Source organism: Callorhinus ursinus, unplaced genomic scaffold (genome assembly GCF_003265705.2).
Source record: "Callorhinus ursinus isolate GAN/ISIS: 27379988/994484 unplaced genomic scaffold, GSC_fseal_2.0 scaffold53, whole genome shotgun sequence".
Lineage (NCBI taxonomy): Eukaryota > Metazoa > Chordata > Mammalia > Carnivora > Otariidae > Callorhinus > Callorhinus ursinus.
In genome coordinates this window covers 6965981-6984465 of record NW_027397115.1, presented here as the reverse complement: position 1 = coordinate 6984465, position 18485 = coordinate 6965981, and the positions used below count along the sequence as shown (strand labels likewise).

The 18485-nt window shown below is 44.5% G+C and overlaps 1 protein-coding gene across 1 annotated transcript in view; it reads right to left on the bottom strand.

The window, feature by feature from the left end:
* Positions 1-16709: 16709 nt before the first annotated feature.
* ZFP64 (ZFP64 zinc finger protein) overlaps positions 16710-18485 on the bottom strand; it is an 80323-nt gene continuing 78547 nt past the window's right edge. Inside the window, exon 9 of the mRNA XM_025853373.2 lies at positions 16710-18242. Within this exon, the coding sequence (XP_025709158.1) occupies positions 17533-18242 (710 nt within the window). The 3' untranslated portion in view covers positions 16710-17532. The remainder of the gene's footprint in view (positions 18243-18485) is intronic.

Here is an 18485-nt window from a genome sequence, read left to right as displayed (position 1 = left end):
GGGAAATTGCAAAGATAGTACTGAGAGTTGTATGTCTGGTTCACCTAGCTTCTCCTAGTTAACAAACCAAGAAATTAACATTGCTATGACCCTACTAACTAAACTAGATATTTTATTTGTATCTTACCAGTTTTCCTACTAATATCCCCTTTCTTGTTTTGGGATCTAGAACACAACACCGCCTATAGGATTTTCTGTTACTTGGAGTTGCGTTCTTGTATGTCTCAGCTCCTCCAGTACTTCTTAAGAAGAGACATATTACTGAACATTTAAGTCCATCCCAGTGGACTCACAACATGGAGTCGATCACGACGTGACATGATTTATCGGGTTCGGACTGATTTATTAAGGTTCTGGCTGTAGAAGAAAACAGATTCCAGGGCTCCAGAATATCAGGTGTGCTAATGAACATCCTCTAATGCTGGGGGAGCACATCAGTACCTTGTCACCTTGTCTGCCGGGCACTGGCGGAAGTGGGAGATTTGTTTATAACACCAGGTCATTTCCTCCCTTCCAGTTCTGACCTGCCGGCACTTCCCACACCAGCTCCACAGACGCCATGAGCCAAGTCACTTAGTGACATCTTAAGGTGAGGCAAAGAACTGACAGGGTGTGCTGTCCTTAAACTCAGACGGGAACGCTCCAAATCCAAAGACCGCTTCCTTGGATGGCTTGCCATGTGGAAATATGACGAGTCCAGATGTTAAATGGATACACTTAATAAAGAAAAAAATTTGCTATGCAATTTTACCTGATCCCCATGATTATCTAGTACTTACTATCCATAATAAGGTTTTATAAATGTGTGGGGTTCATTCATTTATTCATTTAACAAATGTTTACTGAATACCTACTATGTTCTGTGCACTATTTTAGGGGTTAGGTATAAGGAATAAATGATAGAGTCCTAACCCCTTCCCTGAAAGCGTGTATATGGATATAGGAAGATCAATAATCAATCAACAGTCAATAGGCAAGTGAGATGTTTGTCAATTGTGCTAAGTGCAGTATTTGAGCACCTTTGTGTGATAGGCACAGTTCTAAATCCTGAAGATGTGACAGGGAAAAAGAGAGCCCCATAGCTTTGAGAAGACAGATTCTAATAAAAGCAGAGGGGACTTTAAAGAAAGGGATTGGGGAAGGCATCTCTAAGAGCGTGCCCTTTAATCTAGGATCCAATAGATAGAAAGAGCTAGACTTGGGCAAAGCGGGGAAAGAGCATTCCAAGCAAATGGGGCAGCATGTGCAAAGGTCCTGAGGTAGAAAAGAAGGTTGGCAGATTTGAAGAACTGACAGAAACATAGTGGAGTGTGTAGTGAGCAAGGGGAGGAGAAGGCAGCCATGGTTGTGGAGTGAATTTTAGCCCATAGGATATTGGAAGCCACTAGGCTAAACTGTCTGTTGCCCTTTGGATATTTCCCAGAATCCTCTTCCCTGCGGGTTCCAGGTTAGAGACTGCCAGTGCAAGGCATTGTAAGCAACCTGGCCTGCAGAGGAAGGCAGGCCAGCTGGAGGCAGCTGCATGCATGGGGTTGGGGTGAGGGTGGGGTGGGGAGGTTGAGGCAGCTTCCTGGAGAATTTTGTATTAACTGTGGTACTACCTACTGAGAGCTTTCTAAGAGTTCATAGTACCTTTGGATAAGGTTTTGAACCTACCTGCTAATGCAGGCTAAATCCAGCTCATTACCCATTTTGCAAATAAAGTTTTATTGGAACACAGCCATGTTCATTTATTTGTACTGTTTATGTCTGCTTTTGTGCTATAATGGCAGGATAGAATGGTCTGCAAAATAAAAAATATTGACCTTCTGGTCCTTTACAAAAAAAGTCCATCAACCCTGCACCAAGATGTGGCAGGCCAATATTGCTGGTGGCTGGCCGTGGGCAAGGCTTCAGTTCCCCATGCTCAAACATGTAGTGATTTCTGTTATCTCAACCTAACCTTGACACCCATCAAGGTTTTATGCAAAGGGATGATACGGTCCAAATAATGTTCAAAGATTATGCTCAGTACCCCGTGGAGGGTAAATGGGAGGAAGGCAAGGCTGTAAGTAAGGGACCCAGAAAGAGGGGGTTATCCAGATGAAATGTGATGGCTTACCAGGGAGATAGCAGTGGGGGAGGGGGGGCAGGGTAAGTGGTGGGAGGGATGGAGGGAAGATGCATGATACAGTTTGGAGACACCCAGCAGCAATAGGCACACCTAGTGCCCAGACTGATTTCAAATACACTTCTCCTAAAAGAAACCTGCGTTCCTTTGACAAATGTCTGATTCCACAGCTGGGGCAGGAAATGTACAAGATGAGCCCGGAACACCTTGTGAGGCCAGGAAGTAAGTGCTTAAAAAATGATGGGGGCCTTTTGAAAGGACACAGGAGCCAACATGAAGACCTCCCAATGGCCAAATCTAGACCAAATGAGCAACCAAATAAGTCATGAAAGTAGTAACTGATTCAAGTCAACAACTGAATAAATAAATGGGGGAGAAAGGACAGTGCTTCCTTACAGAAATTCCATATAATAAATGTGAAAGTAATGACAGAATTTGAAAAATTGTCATTTGGCAAACAACACAGAGCATCGATGGATGCTAAAGTGTGGGGCAGGTTGGTGGCGGGGTTGGGGGGGATGAGGAGAAACTGGATGGTGGCAAAGAATCTCGCCACAAGGTATTTATTAAGGACAAAGGGGAAGAAGGGAACCTTAGAGTGGACAAACCCTACAGACACAGCCTTGAGACTGCAACGTAGCAAGTTTGTAGATTATGGGGCTTGGATCCTCAAATCTCATATACTTTAGCCCTTGTCAACACGTAGTATCACCAGCTGTAAAAGGTTTGCCAGTCTGATGGTTATAAACTGTCTCACCATTCCATTTTCCTGAGTCAGGCTCCGTCCAGCCTCTTGCCTATAGTACTGACCACACGTCTGTTCCCGTTGGTCGTCCGTCCACAGCCTTTGCCACATTTTTCCCTATTGGGTTGCCTTTTTCTTACTGATTTGAATCCTGGTGGGAAATATTTCACCCAGGATCCAGCTTGTCTTTTAACTTTGCTATGTGCCCTATTATTACTACTACTTGGTATTTCAAATCTGGAGATGTCCAATGGCTCTGATGGCTTTTGTGTCTTTTAAATATAAATATATTTTTTAGGCTTTGTTATGTAATTAATATTTTTAGGAGAGGGGAGGGGCGGAGGAAGAAGGAGAGCGAGAATCTTAAGCAAGCTCCACACTCTGCACGGAGACGAACGGGGGGTGGGGGGTTCGATCTCACAACCCTGAGATCATGACCTGAGTTGAAGGCAAGAGTCAGATGTTTAACTGACTGAGCCACCCAGGCGCCCCTCTTCATGCCCTCCTATGTCCTTTTTCACTGATGGATTATTCATAAAACACATTTTCAGCTATTCTTAAACTAAGCTACTTTGCAACGATCTTGACTCTTTCCCCAAATAATTAAATGAAGTTATAGAAATGACTGCATGAATCAAAAACTGATGATGTGATATATGGTGATTAACATAACAATAAAAAAATTAAAAAAAAAAAGAAATGACTGCATGAGTAGCCCCTAAGAGATACTAGATAAGTATTTCTCCTTCCTTCTTTTTAAAGATGCTGACTTGAAGGACTCACTGAGGGTAGAGTCCCTCCTCCTCCTTGAAGGCTCCCATTCATTTTCTGATGTAAGGAGCTTTGTCAACTGCTGCACATTTCCAATTTTTAAGTTGCCCTCAGAGTTACTGAAAATCCGGCAAAGCTGTACGTTTATTTTATTGTGGCCCCCACCCTCACCCCCTTTCCTTGATCAGTGCTTTGTTCAGCTATCAAGAGTTGCATTTAAATATAGGAGTAGAAACCGCCTTTGAGGCTATTAGCAATGAGAGATAATCAATTGGAAATGGCTCCCTGCTGGACAATTTTCGAGCCGAGTCATCACCAAAACCCAACTGTGCTGGCAGCTTTTGGTCATCATGGACATCACTGTCCAATTAGAAGTTACAGTCCTATGACTTATATACAAGCAATATTTCATATTGATTAAGCAAATCAAGACACATGGGATAAATTCCCAACATGGGGGCAAAGAGTCTGGATTCTTAATAATTTCCCTTTTTGCTGGTGACTAGAATCATTATGTGCTAAATAAAGTGGTGAAATTGCAAATGATTTTATGTCTCTACAGTGCTTATTCTGCTGTTGGATTAAGGGATTGATAAATTTTCTATTTGTGTATTGATACCTGGTCATCAAGATACTCAGAATCCTTGATTTTTTTTTTTTGCCATTTATTTACTATATATACTACATATCACTTAAACTACGTGAAGATATGACCATGTATGGATTTTTACAAAATCCTCTATTAATGCCATTAAGAGTTACTAATGCAATAATGATAATCGGCGTATATAAATTAGTCTGGCACTTAGCAAAATAATATCCAATTTTGGAGCAGGGGAAGTAAACGTGGCCTCTCGGTATTGCTGATGAGTATAAACTGGTCCAACCTTTGTGGAAAGCAATTTGGCAACATGTAGCAAGCGTCTTAAAATGTTAATAACCTTTGACCCAGTAATTCAATTTCTGGGAACCTATCTGAAGAAAATAATCCTATATCGGAAAGAGCTTTATGCGTTAAGATGATAAATACGGTATTATTTTCAATTATAAAAAACTGGAAGAAGCCTGAATTGTTCACTAAGGAAGTAATGGAAAGTAACTTATATTTATAAGCAGTATATGATAACATGGGGAAATGTCTTGTTAGTTTTAAAGAAGGGAAAAGAAACATTTCAAATTGTGGATATGGTAATACGATAGACGATGATGTAAAAACGTACCAAGCACAGCGAAAGACTAGAGCAAAAATGTTAGGAACTGTTGCCTGTGAATTTAGGACTAGAGTAAAGGTAATTTTACTTTGCTGTATTATTTTGCATTTTCTGCATTTTCTACGAGCATGCATTTAACCTAGATAATGAAAATGATCATACTGCAAGAGGTTAAAAATTAACACTTTAAAATTTAAATATTTAAAATTTAACATTTAAATATTTAAATTTAACATTTCCTTCTAGTGTGAAATATCAGTAATAAATCGTGTTGTTCCCTAGTACAATATTCCCTGTTCTTAAGAGATGGGTAACATTCTTGAGAAGTATTTGATCAGAGGAAAGCACAAGACTGGGAGGTAAGTTATAGACAGAATCAGTGAACAGACCCACTCTGTGACTGAAAATCTTTCTTTGCTTTTTTTTTTTTTTCTTTTTGGACAGAATCAAGGCCAGCTGCTGAAATGACCACTGTACGGAATAAACTCCTATTTTATCCTAAAATCAGACTCTCAGAGAATAACAAAGAAACCCACGAAGGTGATCGATTCTTCCAGGCTCATATGTGGAGAGATGAGATTCTGTGCCATTCACAAACTGCCTTATAAAGAACTTAGTTTCTGTTTGTTGTCCAAGATTTTTCTAGAGACTGGCAGGAAAGGAGGTTAAAAATGTCCAAAAGTGGGTGGCGAGCGGTGGGGAACATAGGTGCAGAGACACCGCAGAAAAGCAAAATACAAGAAGGGAGATGTTCATAGAACTTTTAAATTCCAAAGGATTTTTACGTGTTTAAAATAATGTATCGTATATATTTACAACGTGGACATCAAAGTGAACAAGTGAAAATGTGGGAGATAAACTTAAAAGCTATTTTTATTATTTATGTAGTCCTTGCTTGTTGTAAAAAGCCTAACAGAAGGCTATTAAAGTAATAAAAGCTCCTCTCTCCTCACACCTGCTTCACTTACCAGAGACAACCACCATTAAAGTTATTTCGTATCCTTTGAGACAATAGGCATGCACATAACTTCTTTTTTGAAGGCCAATGGGGACTATATTTCCCAGAGAGCTCTGCAACTTGCTTCTTGTTCACTTAATAATCGACCTTTAACCATTATCCACATCAACACGCATGAGTCAACCACACCTTTTAAAAAGGAAAAAAACCCACAAAGGTTTGTGTGGTCATTCACTGTATGACTGTATTATAATTTTGCCTGTGCTCATGGAAATTTGGGCTGTATCCTGCTAACTGGGGCCCACGGACAATGTTGCTCTGAACACCTTCATACACGTTGACTTGCATATGTAATCAAATTCACTCCATGGGAGAAACTCCTTCAAGGAGCATCGCTGGGTGAAGGACAGTCGCATTTTCTATTTGGATAAATATGGCTAAATTCCTCTTCCGGTGAGTCTCCCCCTCACAGAGCACAAGAATCTCTTTCCCCATCTTTGGCTGTGGAATTAAGTTTTGTCTGTAATAAATAGATGATTTCTATTCAGTTGTGTCCACGTATTTGCAAGGCATGGGCATTTTTTATTTGGCCAAAGAGAAGATGATAAAGGGCAAGATGTGCATAGGTTTATTAAAGTATGAGCACTGGAAATTACTACTAACAAAATAAATCCAATACAAATGTTATAGAATTAATTCCAAAGTCACACATAAATGATTTGATTAAGGAAACTCTTGCACAGCCCTAGTAGACATGGGCAAAGAGCTATCTGCAGTTATTAACGACTCATTTACAAATACAAATTATAATTAGCTAGCTCACGATCTGGTGCTTATTATTATATGCCAGACACTATTCCAGCTCTTTACACAAATTTATTTAATCTTTGTGACATTTCTGTGAGGTCGGCACTACGATTATCTTCACTTCATAGATTAAAAAAAGGAGGTACAGAGGTCTCAAGTGATATGACCAAGGTCATGCAACTAATACAATGACAGAGCCAGAATCCAAAGGAGGCATCCTGACTACTGCCTCTGGGCTCTTAACCACCATGTTATATTTGAAGCTCACGTTCAGGAAATAAGGATGCACTTTACAGTTCTCCACAAAGCTTTTCATCGTAGCATTTCCAACAGGGAAAGTTCCTTACCTGCCTTTGGGATGCAGGTGCCCCAATATCAAGATACAGCAATGGCTGGACTATAGGTTTTTCATTTTTGTTTTGCTTTTCAACATTTTCTCTGATGACCACATATGGCTTGGGTCATAAGAAAATGAAGTTGCTTAAAAATATCGACAGTTCTTGAGGACAGAACACTTTCCGTATCAGAAAGTGGCTCATCTTTCGAATGCCTCATCCACCCTCCCTACCAATGGCCACTCGGCATCAGGAGGGTTTCATGACACCAAACCACAAAACCTCAGAGGCACCAGAGGCAGAGTTTCAAAATTCCTCATTATAACATGTCACGTTGGTGTTTCCCATACTTGGCATACAAATCTGGAAGATACTGTGCACCCAGAGAATTTAGTATTGACTGGAGTACCCTAGTGTCTGTATCCCCGGTTGAGGAGTATGACGTGGGCAAAACAACCTTACACACAAACCCTAAAAGCAGAATCTGACAAGCCCTATTGTCTGCTTTGGGAAGGGAAAAGGAGGAGAAAGTCCTTTCAGTCGGGCAGGATTAGGGGGTGGCATTTGAAACAGGATTCAAAGGATGGAAAGAATTCCAATAGAGAACGTGAAGACCCTGCTAAGTGCTGCTCAGGGGTTGCTGGTACTCTCCTCGGATGCTTTTTTTGTTTTCATTCATCTGCTCAGCAGGACAGAGCACCTAAAATCCATCCTTCCCACTGCCACTGGGATGGAGCAGGAAGACCCGGAACAGCTGGGTGGTTCATGCTGCGGGACTGCAGGTTGGGTTGTGTGGGGTTGAATGCCGGCTCTGCCACTCAGAACCTATGTGTCCTCAGGCAAGTTCTGCAGCTCCAATTGACTCATGTGTAAAATGGGGATAAAAGGTCTTCTCTCCCACCCCCATACAGTTCTTGTGCTGATTCCATGACATCAGGTAGGCAAAGCTTATGAGAACACCGGGCACATAGGAATCCCAAAACAAAGGCAGGCTACTGCCAGTACAGTGAGTACCTACTGCTTTGGGCTAGGGCAGGGTGGTAAGCCCTTTGTGTAAAGACCACAGTCTTAGTTTAGGCTTTGCAGGACACCCGGTCCCTGCTTCTACTGGGCCACTGGAGCTCAAAAGCAGCCATAGACAAGGTAAATGAACAGATGTGCTGTGTTCTTTACAGACACACATTTGAATTTCATGTAGTTTTCCCATATCACAATTCCTTTTTTCTTTCAACCATTAAAAAAAAAAAAATCTGAAAACCATTTCTTAGCTCAAGGGTTGTACAAAAAACAAGTGGTGGGTTGCCATTGGGGGAAACTGGGTGAATTGTCCAAGGACTTGCTCTGTATTCTTTCTCACAATGGCAGGTGAATCTATAATGATCTCACCCGTACACTGAGATTCCAGTAAAACTATTTACAAAAATAGGTGGCTGGCCAGATTTAGCCCATGGACTGGAGAATGCTGATCCCTGGATTAGCTTCTAGGTCCCCTACTCATCTCTAACAGGATTATACACTCACATCCTCGGCCAGAGAATGCTGCAGTCCCCCCAGTGCATGGGAAATGTATCTCCCCACCCCTCCGGTATTGGGCTTGCCATAACCAATGGGATATTAGCCGACGTGATGTGAGCAATGGCTTTATCCAGTCCTGCCACTTTTGCTTTGCCTTGCGCCTTGCTCCTGTGATCGGCCATGAGAAGATGAGGACCATCACTGACCTAAGGAGAATGTGGAGATTCACGGAATAGACCAGAACCCAGCCTGAAACCTGGAGCCTGGTCCAGTTAACCTAAAATTGAGCTGCCAAGAAAACCATAGGTGAGAAAGTAAGTCTGCTGAAAGCCTCTGTGTTTTGGGGGTGGTAGTTTGTTATGCAACATTATCTCAGCAATGGTTAATACACCACCTAATGCTCTGAGCTAAAGCACCAGGGCATTGCTTTCTGGTTGGAGTGGCCCTTGTCAGGGTGTAGGTTTTGTCCACTTCACTGTAGTCTCTGTTTTCCAGATGAAGGACTACGGATTTGTAGCTTAGTCTGACTAAACACACGTGGGCTTCTTTTAATGGTTGACCATGCCCACTGGATATAAATATGCAAGAAAGGTCAGCAGGGGATGTGTGTCCTGTTAGTCTTTGCCTATTCAAGACTAATTTTTTAAAACTTGAATACTTGTAGAGAAGAGGAGCTGACGTTTGGTCCATAGATCCTTATTGGAATGGTCACAGGTAATGTGCCATGACTTGCAGGGAATGCATCTCCAAGGTGACCAGATGGCCCTTTGCAGTAGCCTAGTAGTGCATATCTGTCGCAGAGGAGGCCCCCACGTAGATGGGGGAAGTAGAAAAGGAAAAGAGAATGGCAAGAGGTCATTCACAAGGTGGGAGGCAAGGATCACCACGGCTCAGTGTGTGAGGGTAGACAGAGGGCCTTTGGTGCCATGCCCAGGCGCTTCCTGTGCAGGCAATGGGGAGAATCAGAAGGAAAATGTCTGGGACCACTATGTGCTAGTGATTGAGGACTTTTCCAGGGGCTCGATCTGTGAAGTGGGGCCAGTAAAAAGTTGCTGTATGGAGGAGAGGTGTTTGAGGTTCAGAGCACCAGTTGGCTCTGGTAGCTACTAGAATTACCATTGGCAGCTAACCCAACACAAAAACAGCATGATGACAAGTCTGAAATCAAAACTTTCATGGATATGAAGACACGGCTAATGATGACCGCCTCTTGGAAGGGTCGAAGAGGGACCTAGATGAGAGACTTCTCACAGCACATCCTGATAAAGTCCCCCCTCCAACCAATCATGCATATGTATTACTATTTTAAAATATAAACAAGACATTAAGAATGCCAAGACTTTTTTTTTTATAAATGACTTTCCTAATTAGAAAACTCGACACATCATCTTTCCTAAATAAGTGAACACTTGACAACATAAACGCACTTCATCTATCCCTTAAATGCTTGAGAAACACTAGTGTCTTTAATTACACTGACCCCTATACGGCAAAGGCTTTTGTATTTGAATTGTAATATAAAGGCAATGTTTGGGAACAGGATACATCAGAAGAAATCATATTCAAGCATGCTTTTTGTGTAAAAAACAATCTAAGAAATGAGAGTTTGACATCAAATACTGTATTTTTATAAGTGTTTCTGACTGGCAGGGGTTGTAAACTACAGCTCAGGGGCCAAATCCAGCCATCTACTGGTTATTTCATAAAAAACAAACAAACAAAAACCATTTCTATTGAGAATTGTAGGTCCATATGCAGTTGTACAAAGTAACAGAGAGATCTCTTGTATACTCTGCTCAGGCTTTTCCATGGTAACCCCCCACCTGTTTTGCACAATCCATGAGCTAAGAGTAGTTTTTTAGATTTTTAAATGCTTGGAAAAAAAAATCAAAGTATTTTGTGACATGAAAAATTACATGAAACTCATTTCACTGTCCATTAAGATTAACTGGAACACAACTATGCATTCCTTTATGTATTGTCTACAGCTGCCTTTCTGCTTTGAGGTCAGAGTTGAGTTGTTGCAACAGAGACGGAATGGCCCACAAAGCCGAAGATACTTACTACCTGCTTTACAAAAAAGTTTACCGACCCCTGGGCTAGAGACTGGGCTACGGGCAGGGAAGAAATGAGTACCTGGAATAAAGATTTTTCTTTCAAAGGCTAAACATTTCTAAAGGACATCTGCACCATGGCTGCCCTCAGATACTGGTATTAGAAAGGTCTTCTTCAACTGGGGATGGGCTGACAATTGAAGAGGCAAATGTACCTAGTTTTTCTCAAAATCCAGAGATGTCTTTTTTTTAAATATTTTATTTATTTGAGAGACAGAGTGAGAGAGAGAGTGCACGAGGGGGGTGAGGGGCAGAGGCAACAGACTCCCTGCTGAGCAGCGAGCCCGATGCAGGACTCGATCCCAGGACCCCAGGATCATGACCTGAGCTGAAGGCAGATGCTTAACTGGCTGAGCCACCCAGGCGCCCCCAGAGATATGTTTTAAAAGAACTCTACACAGGGAATCAATTTCTCTTACCCATAAAGGGATCATTTATCAAAACTAAAAGAAACAAAGGTAGGTTGTTTCAAATCCATAAGTAACCACCAATACAAATGAGACACCATTCCCCTCCCGGGGCTCTTATAACTAACAAGTGCAAAGGACACTAGGCTGAACACTAGAATTAACTGCTGTTATTCACCTGTTACCCGCCTGGCAATGGGCAAAAGCCTACCCTTAGCGAAAAGGCTGAAGCCAGTCTTTTGCAAACTTTCAAGAAATATATGGTACAATATTAGTGGGGACAGTGGCTTGAGAACTTCAGGATTGTTGGCCAAACCTTCAATGTCTGCTTTCTGTGGGTCAAAGTTCAGGATTGAGCCATCTGAAAGAGCAGCTCATCGGAGAAAGATTGTACACCATGCTACAAAGAGCTCATTTGGTGAAGCCCTCCTACTGCAAGGTGTTTTGGGCAGGGCTGGTGGGGGTAAGTTTTTTTTTTTTTTTTAAGATTTATTTTATAGAGAGAGAGCACTAGCAGGAGGGGGGGAGGGAGAGAGAGAGAATCTCAGTCCCCTCGCAGAGCCTGATGTGGGGCTTCACCCCAGGACCCTGAGATCATGACCTGCACTGAAACCAAGAGTGAGACGTCCAACCAACTGCGCCACCCAGGCGCCCCGGGGGTTAAGTTTTCAAATGTTGGTGCCACTAGATCTGTGTTATGATGGAAGCAAGTGCAAATTCAAAGTTTGCCACAGACACCAGATCCCAGAAACTCCATTAGCACTGAAGGTTTTCATATAGGGTCAAGGGGGCCATAGATGGAATTGAGAGGGTCCAAGGACTTAGGAAAGAAGAGGAACTTCCTGCACTAGCCTTCAACTGAAATTGAACATTCCTGTCAATTCTGGATATAGGTACCAAACCACAGTGGCATGAGCAAGCCAAAGGAAATCAGGTATGTGCATAGGACATGTGAAATACAATTCAGGCTCTAGTTATCTTGAAATATCATCACTGTTTCAAAATAAGAGTTACTAGATCTGCTGCTAGAACATATTTAATGCACTATTAAGTGTATATAATTCAAAAAATATTTTGATAACTATTTCAATATAACTGTTTCCCTTGCAAACAGATGCATTGTTTTCTTCTTTTACACATCACTCAGGGCGCCTGGGTGGCTCGGTCAGTTAAGCGTCTGCCTTCGGCTCAGGTCATGGTCCCAGGGTCCTGGGATTGAGCCCCGCATCGGGCTCCCTGCTCGGCGGGGAGCCTGCTTCTCCCTCTCCCTGCTCTTGTGTTCTCGCTTGCTCTATTCCCCCCCCTCAAATAAATACAATCTTTAAACATCACTCAGAAGGGAATCATAGATTTCATTGGACTGAAAGAGGTCCAGGCCTCAAAAAAATGAGCTCAGGCCTTAGGCAGATCGCCCAAGCAGGCAGTATTGGGTATTAGAAGGACTTCCACCTGCAAGCCTCAGACATGGGTTCAAATCCTAACACTCTCGACTTCAGTCAGACACTACAATTATGCAGTGTATGTTGGGAGAAAGTCACGTCGGTCATTCCTGCAATACTTAAGTCACGTCGGTCATTCCTGCAGTACTCGCCCCAGCATGTGGTCGGACAGCCTAGGGACATTTCTGCAACCATCCGCTACCCACAACTGCAGTTTTTTTTCTTTTTCCAATCCCACCATAGACCTTGCCATTCTTGCAGAAAGAGCTTATCCTTTTTTCTGCCTTAACATTTGGAACGCAAATGGTTCCACCCGATTCCCTCACCTCTGCCAGGGGAAGACACCCTATACGTGAGTGGAGAACCGGACTGCAGATCCCATGTGGGAATGTGAGCCCGGTACACCGGGGCTTGCCTATCCTGCACCAGCTGTATTAACCTTTCTGAAGATTGGTTCCCTCATTAGGACAAATGCAAATGCCATTCCTCATGAGGTCTGAATGGAATCGTGCAGAGGAACGCTCGAACATCATGGTTCCCCGTGCTCATTCCTCCCATGCGGAGCCCTGGCCGGCCAACCATGGTTATGACAGCTTCTGGACCAGCAACACAGGCAGGTTTCCTTCTTAGGCAGATTCTTTTTCTTCCTTCACAGGACCGGCTACATAATTTGCAGGGTCTGATGCCAAATGAAAACACAGGGCTCTTTGTTTAAAAATCAATTTCAGGATGGCAAGAGCAGAGCACGCAATTAAGTGTAGGGCCCTTTGTGACAGCACAGGTGGCAGGTCGAGGACAGCCCTGCTCCTTCAATGGGAGCATCTGTCCCCCTGTTGCACATTAGAATCACCTGCAGAATTCCAGAAAATACCAGTCCACCCCCCGCCCCGGGAGGTCCCCCAAGATAGATTCCATATACCTAAGAGCTTCCCAGGCGGCTGGGGCCACTGTTGAGCCCACTGGACTAGAGGGGCAGAAAACCTTAGACAAATGCCATGGACCAACATCCATCAAGCACAGGCAAAGACAGCCCCAGTAAAGCCCTGATAAAAGCAAAGTGTTCGTGTATAGAACACCCCGGGTGTTCAGGATCTGAGCCAGGTGTTTCCTAGGGAAGTCATCTCCCAACTTTTAGGAGGCTGCATTGCTGCTCAGGGGCAGAGAACACTCATGACCTAGCATCTCCTTCCAGGTTTTAACTTGGCACAGGCTACTCCAGAGCCACCATCTCCCAGCCCCCTTCACAATAGCAATGCTGTGGGACCAGCCAGGTAGCCAGGGGAGGTGAGCAAGAGTTTACATACAACTTCCTGGCAGTGTTAAGGGGAAGGGGCATGGTCTTTTCCACCTGGTTGGAGCTTAAGGTGGCACTATCTTGGACCACATGTGGAAGATCTAGAGTTGGGGAGAAGACAGAAGCCATGTTCCCCAACATCAGAAGGTCACAGTACTAGTTCTTGGTTATTTTCCAATCTGCCCCCCCCCCCCCCAAAGAAACAAGAAACGGGCAAACAGGTAAGCCAACCTTAGTTTCGTTTTACACCAGTTGATTTTAGCATTAAGCCAAATGCCTGAAGCGGCACATTTAGAGGAGCAAACGGAGAATCCGAGTCTCTGGTTGGATGCCAGCCAGATAGTACTGCCAGAGGCTGGGGCTTCCTCACACCCTCCTCCTCAACCCCATTAACTTTCATCAAAAGGCTTCTTCGGGATTGTCCACATCACCCTGCTCAATTTACTACTCTAATAAAATTCTTCTCTGAGACCCAGCCTAGCATTTTGTTAACATGGACTCTGGAGCTACCCTGTCAGGAGCTGAAACCTAAATCTGTTCTAGAATTTCTTCACCTCTACGCTTCCGGTTTTTGCATTTGGACCAGAGGCAAGGATCAGGGTGGGGAGGGTGAGGCCGTCCCCTCAGGTGCCAAAAGAAAGTGGTACACAAGTCTCACTGATCAAGGTCAATATTTTAATGCAATTTTACGTGAAACTAGGATCCAACTCTGCCCCTGCATAGCTGGCCTCAATTCCCAGGTTGACTTCTAATGCTACTTCACAACAACAAAGTGGCTGACCTGGGGGCCATAGTTTGCCAATTAAAATATTTCTTGGTTATGGAGTTTTTGGTGCCCTAGACAAAGGGCTCCCTTCCCTTGCCCTAGTCCCAGCTCCGGACGGCACTGGGAGAAATCAGTGAACACAGATAAAGTTCTTAGCACAATGTCTGGCTCAGAGTATGGACTCATGTTGCCATGGCAACAGAAACAGGTTCATCCTTTTTTTTTTTTTTTTTTAATTTATTTGACAGACACAGTGAGAGAGGGAACACAAGCCGGGGGAGGGGGGCGCGAGAGGGAGAAGCAGGCTTCCCGCGGAGCAGGGAGCCCGATGCGGGGCTTGATCCCAGGATCCTGGGATCATGACCCGAGCTGAAGGCAGACGCCCAACGACTGAGCCACCCAGGCGCCCCGGGTTCATCCTTTTTAAGAAAAACTAAATGGGACAAAAAAATTCATGTACTGTAGTGCTTAGAAGGCAGCAAGAAACCATACGCAGAAAAGAACATGAGGTCATCTTGATTTCCGGACTCTTTCCTGGAGATTTTATAGCCAATCTGAATAAGGATCAGAAGGACCCCGTTTTTCCCAATGCCTAAACTTGAACTCATCTGTTGCATGAAGTAGCCCCCTCCTTGAAAGGACCCCAGGACATTTAGCATTCTCAGTATCTCTTTCCCATGTTTTTAACCCATGATCATTTACCCCGTTGCTTGTACTCATCAATAGTCCAGCTCAGGGGTCAGCAAACTAGGCCTTCCAAATCATGGCCTTTTTTTGTCAATAAAGTTTTATCGGCACATGGCTATGCCCATATGCTTACCTATTATTTCCGGCTACTTTAGTTACAGTGGCAGAGTTGAGTAATTGTGCTAAAACAGCAGAGATGAACAGTTGAATAGACAAAGGCCAGCAAAGCCCAGAATATCATCTTGCCCTTGCCTGAAAAAGTCCACCAACTCCTGGTCTGGGTGAAGTCAGACCGCAAACATACTCAGTTTCCCCTTTCAGACCCATATTGACCTTGCAAACAGAGGCACAGAAATTTGGCCTTTCTGGTCTGCACCAGGTCAGCAGCCCCTTAGCCATCATGGCTCTTTCCCACAGTTCTGTCCTTATCTATATATTTGAAGTCTCATCCCAGAAGGGTTTACTCTTGTACTTCCTGAATTGTTTTATAAAGTTTTATTGGAACACAGACATGTTCTTTCTCTTAGCCTATGGCCGCTTTTGTGCTAAAGCCAGAGTTTCCTCACAAGAGAGACCTTATGGCCCTACAATGCCTCCAATATTTACAATGTGGTCTGGCACTCTTCTTGAACCTCTGCTCTATGGGGAATCCAAATTCACGGGTTATACCCAGGGTGGACCTCAGACCCCCGAAGACCATACAACTGGGGGAAAAAAAAAAAACCTTCTAAAAAGACTTTCCTGTTTATCTGAAGAGCTGTGATACGAAAAGTTCAAGGAACGTTTATATGATTTCGATCTATGGGTTCCCACTTGAAAGGTCAACAGCCCTCTTGCTACTAGAACAGAAACACAGATAAGACTCAAGACAAACAGAGGTGACAACGGAATCTGCACAATGCATGGGCATTCAGTCGCCACTCTCCCGGACAATCGAAAAGCAAAGCAATCTAAAGCAAAGCAAAGATTAATTCTCTCGCGGGTCTCAGACATCATTTTCTCCTTAAAACAAAGAGATCCAACAGTGTATCATCATCCACCTGCGGCCGCACTTAAATCAGGTATGTTCGAACAACAGAATTTATAATGAAATAAGCTACATACCTTCCATAAGTGAACTATTTATTCCCTCGTGTACAACCTATAAAAGCTTTCACGTCCCTTTTCTCCCAGTTTACCAAAAACAATGGATCTATTTAATCGGTTTTAAAAGCACAGATGTTTAACTTGATGAGGGTACATAAGAATTTGTATTAAACAAAAACTGTACTTGAAGAAAAGATGCCAAACAACGAAACAACTCTGGATAAGTTATAGATCCATTGGCATTCCAGAGCCTCCTAAGATTTGGCCAAAGTAAAATGTCCATCTGCAAGAAGTTTGGATTTTCATTCGTTGGTTCGGCGAACACCAAGTACTTATTGGGATGAAAGACCCTAAGCTCCGCCTGCCGCATGCATCACATGTCCCAGAACCAAGCCCGGGACCCAAGTCTTGTTTTTTTTTTTTTAATTTTTATTGTTATGTTAATCACCATACATTACATCATTAGTTTTTGATGTAGTGCCCCAAGTCTTTTCTATATGAAGTCTGTAAATGCAGTTTCACAATGCACACGTGCGGGCTAAGCTAGTGTTAGCTTGATCTCTGGCGCCACCTAGAGGTCAAGCTGCATTTCACGTCTCTGCAGCACTCATAACCTGGAGAAATCTGTGTGCGCCGCGAACGCATTACTGAATGGGGCGGGGATGGAGAACCCCACACCCTAGTCTAATGGAAGCATGTAAAGAAAAACGGAGCGTTCCTCTTATGTCATTCTACAGCTGAGTCTGCCTTTTTATTATAAGACAATGATAAAAGGAACCACACGAATGCATAAGGCAAACACTCATAACCACCACCCAGGTTAAGAAACAGAACTTTCCCAGATGTCCCCAGGTCCTCCACGGAACGCACCCCCGCCATCTTAGCCTTCCCCACTATACACATCAGTTTAGTTCTCCACGTGGTCTAAATAGTTTCATAATTCCATCGGAGGTGGATCAGTTTTAGGATTGGAATCCATCACAAAACTATCCCTGTGGGATAGAGCAGTGCGCAGTGGACACCCCCCCCCCCCCACCTTGGAGCGACTGGGTCGACTTGCGGAGCCGATGTTTGGAGGGAAGACAGCAACGTGGAGGGGTGTCTCCACGGTGTTGCTTTGGCGTCGGTTCTCACGCCAGTAACCCGCAGCCATGGCCTTGAGGGCCTATAAAGTTGGAGCATCCGTCCCCAGAGCTGGTGACAAGTCTGGTTCGGCGGCCTCCACTCAGAGGGCTGGACCGCAGCATCTGTCTGGCGTTCGGACAGCGACCGCCGTCTGTGGCTCAACTAGAGGCACTGGCTGGGTTCCAGGGACGTCTCCAGCTGCCCCGCGGAGACCAGGGTGCCCAGCTGCCCCGGGGCACTGCTTTCGGGCGGGAAGGTGACCAAGTCTGAGTTCTTGTTCTCGCTCTGGTCGTTGTGCTGCTTCTTGTGGCATCTCAGAGAGTCGTCCCTGACGAAGGAGGCACCGCAGGTGTCGCAGCGGAAGGCCCGCTGGGTCACTATTTTGGCCACGTGCTGGGAGCTGCTCCCTCGGGGCCCTTCCTTGCCATGCGGGGCCTGGTTCTCCGTTTTGGCCTCGTCCCTGTGCACCTTGTCAATGTGCTTGGCCAGGCTGCTGGGCCGCTTGGTGTCGAAGCTGCAGAAGTCACACTTGAACGGGCGGTCGGTGCAGTGCACTCGGCTGTGCACGCGCAGGGCCGCCGTGCTGGAGCAGGAGTAGCTACACTCGGGACACTTCTCGGGGTGGTCGGCCTGGTGCAGCCGGCTGTGCTCCAGGAGGTCGGCCCGGTCCCGGCCCTGGAAGGAGCAGTGCAGGCACTTGAACGTGTGCTTGATGCGGATGTGCGACTTGAGGTTCGCCTTCATGGTGCAGCGGACATCACAAAACTCGCACTTGAAAGGCTTCTCCCCCGAGTGCACGATCATGTGCCTTTTCAAGTCCGAGCTGATTTTGAACTTGGCGCTACAGAGCCAGCACTGGAAGGGGGTGTCCCCTAACAACGGAAGGTGTTTCCATTAGAGCAAGCAGGCAAAAGAATTCCCTCCTCCCCGCTCCGAACATGCATCAGAACACGTGGTGCAGAGAGAGTTGGGTCTTTGAACTCCAACAGACAGGTAACTCCCTGACACCACCACTTACCATGTACCTTAACTTCTTTTATCCTCACAACAATCTTATGAGTGGGTACTATTGCCCCCATTGAACAGATGGGATAATGGAGGCTTCGAGGTCAAAT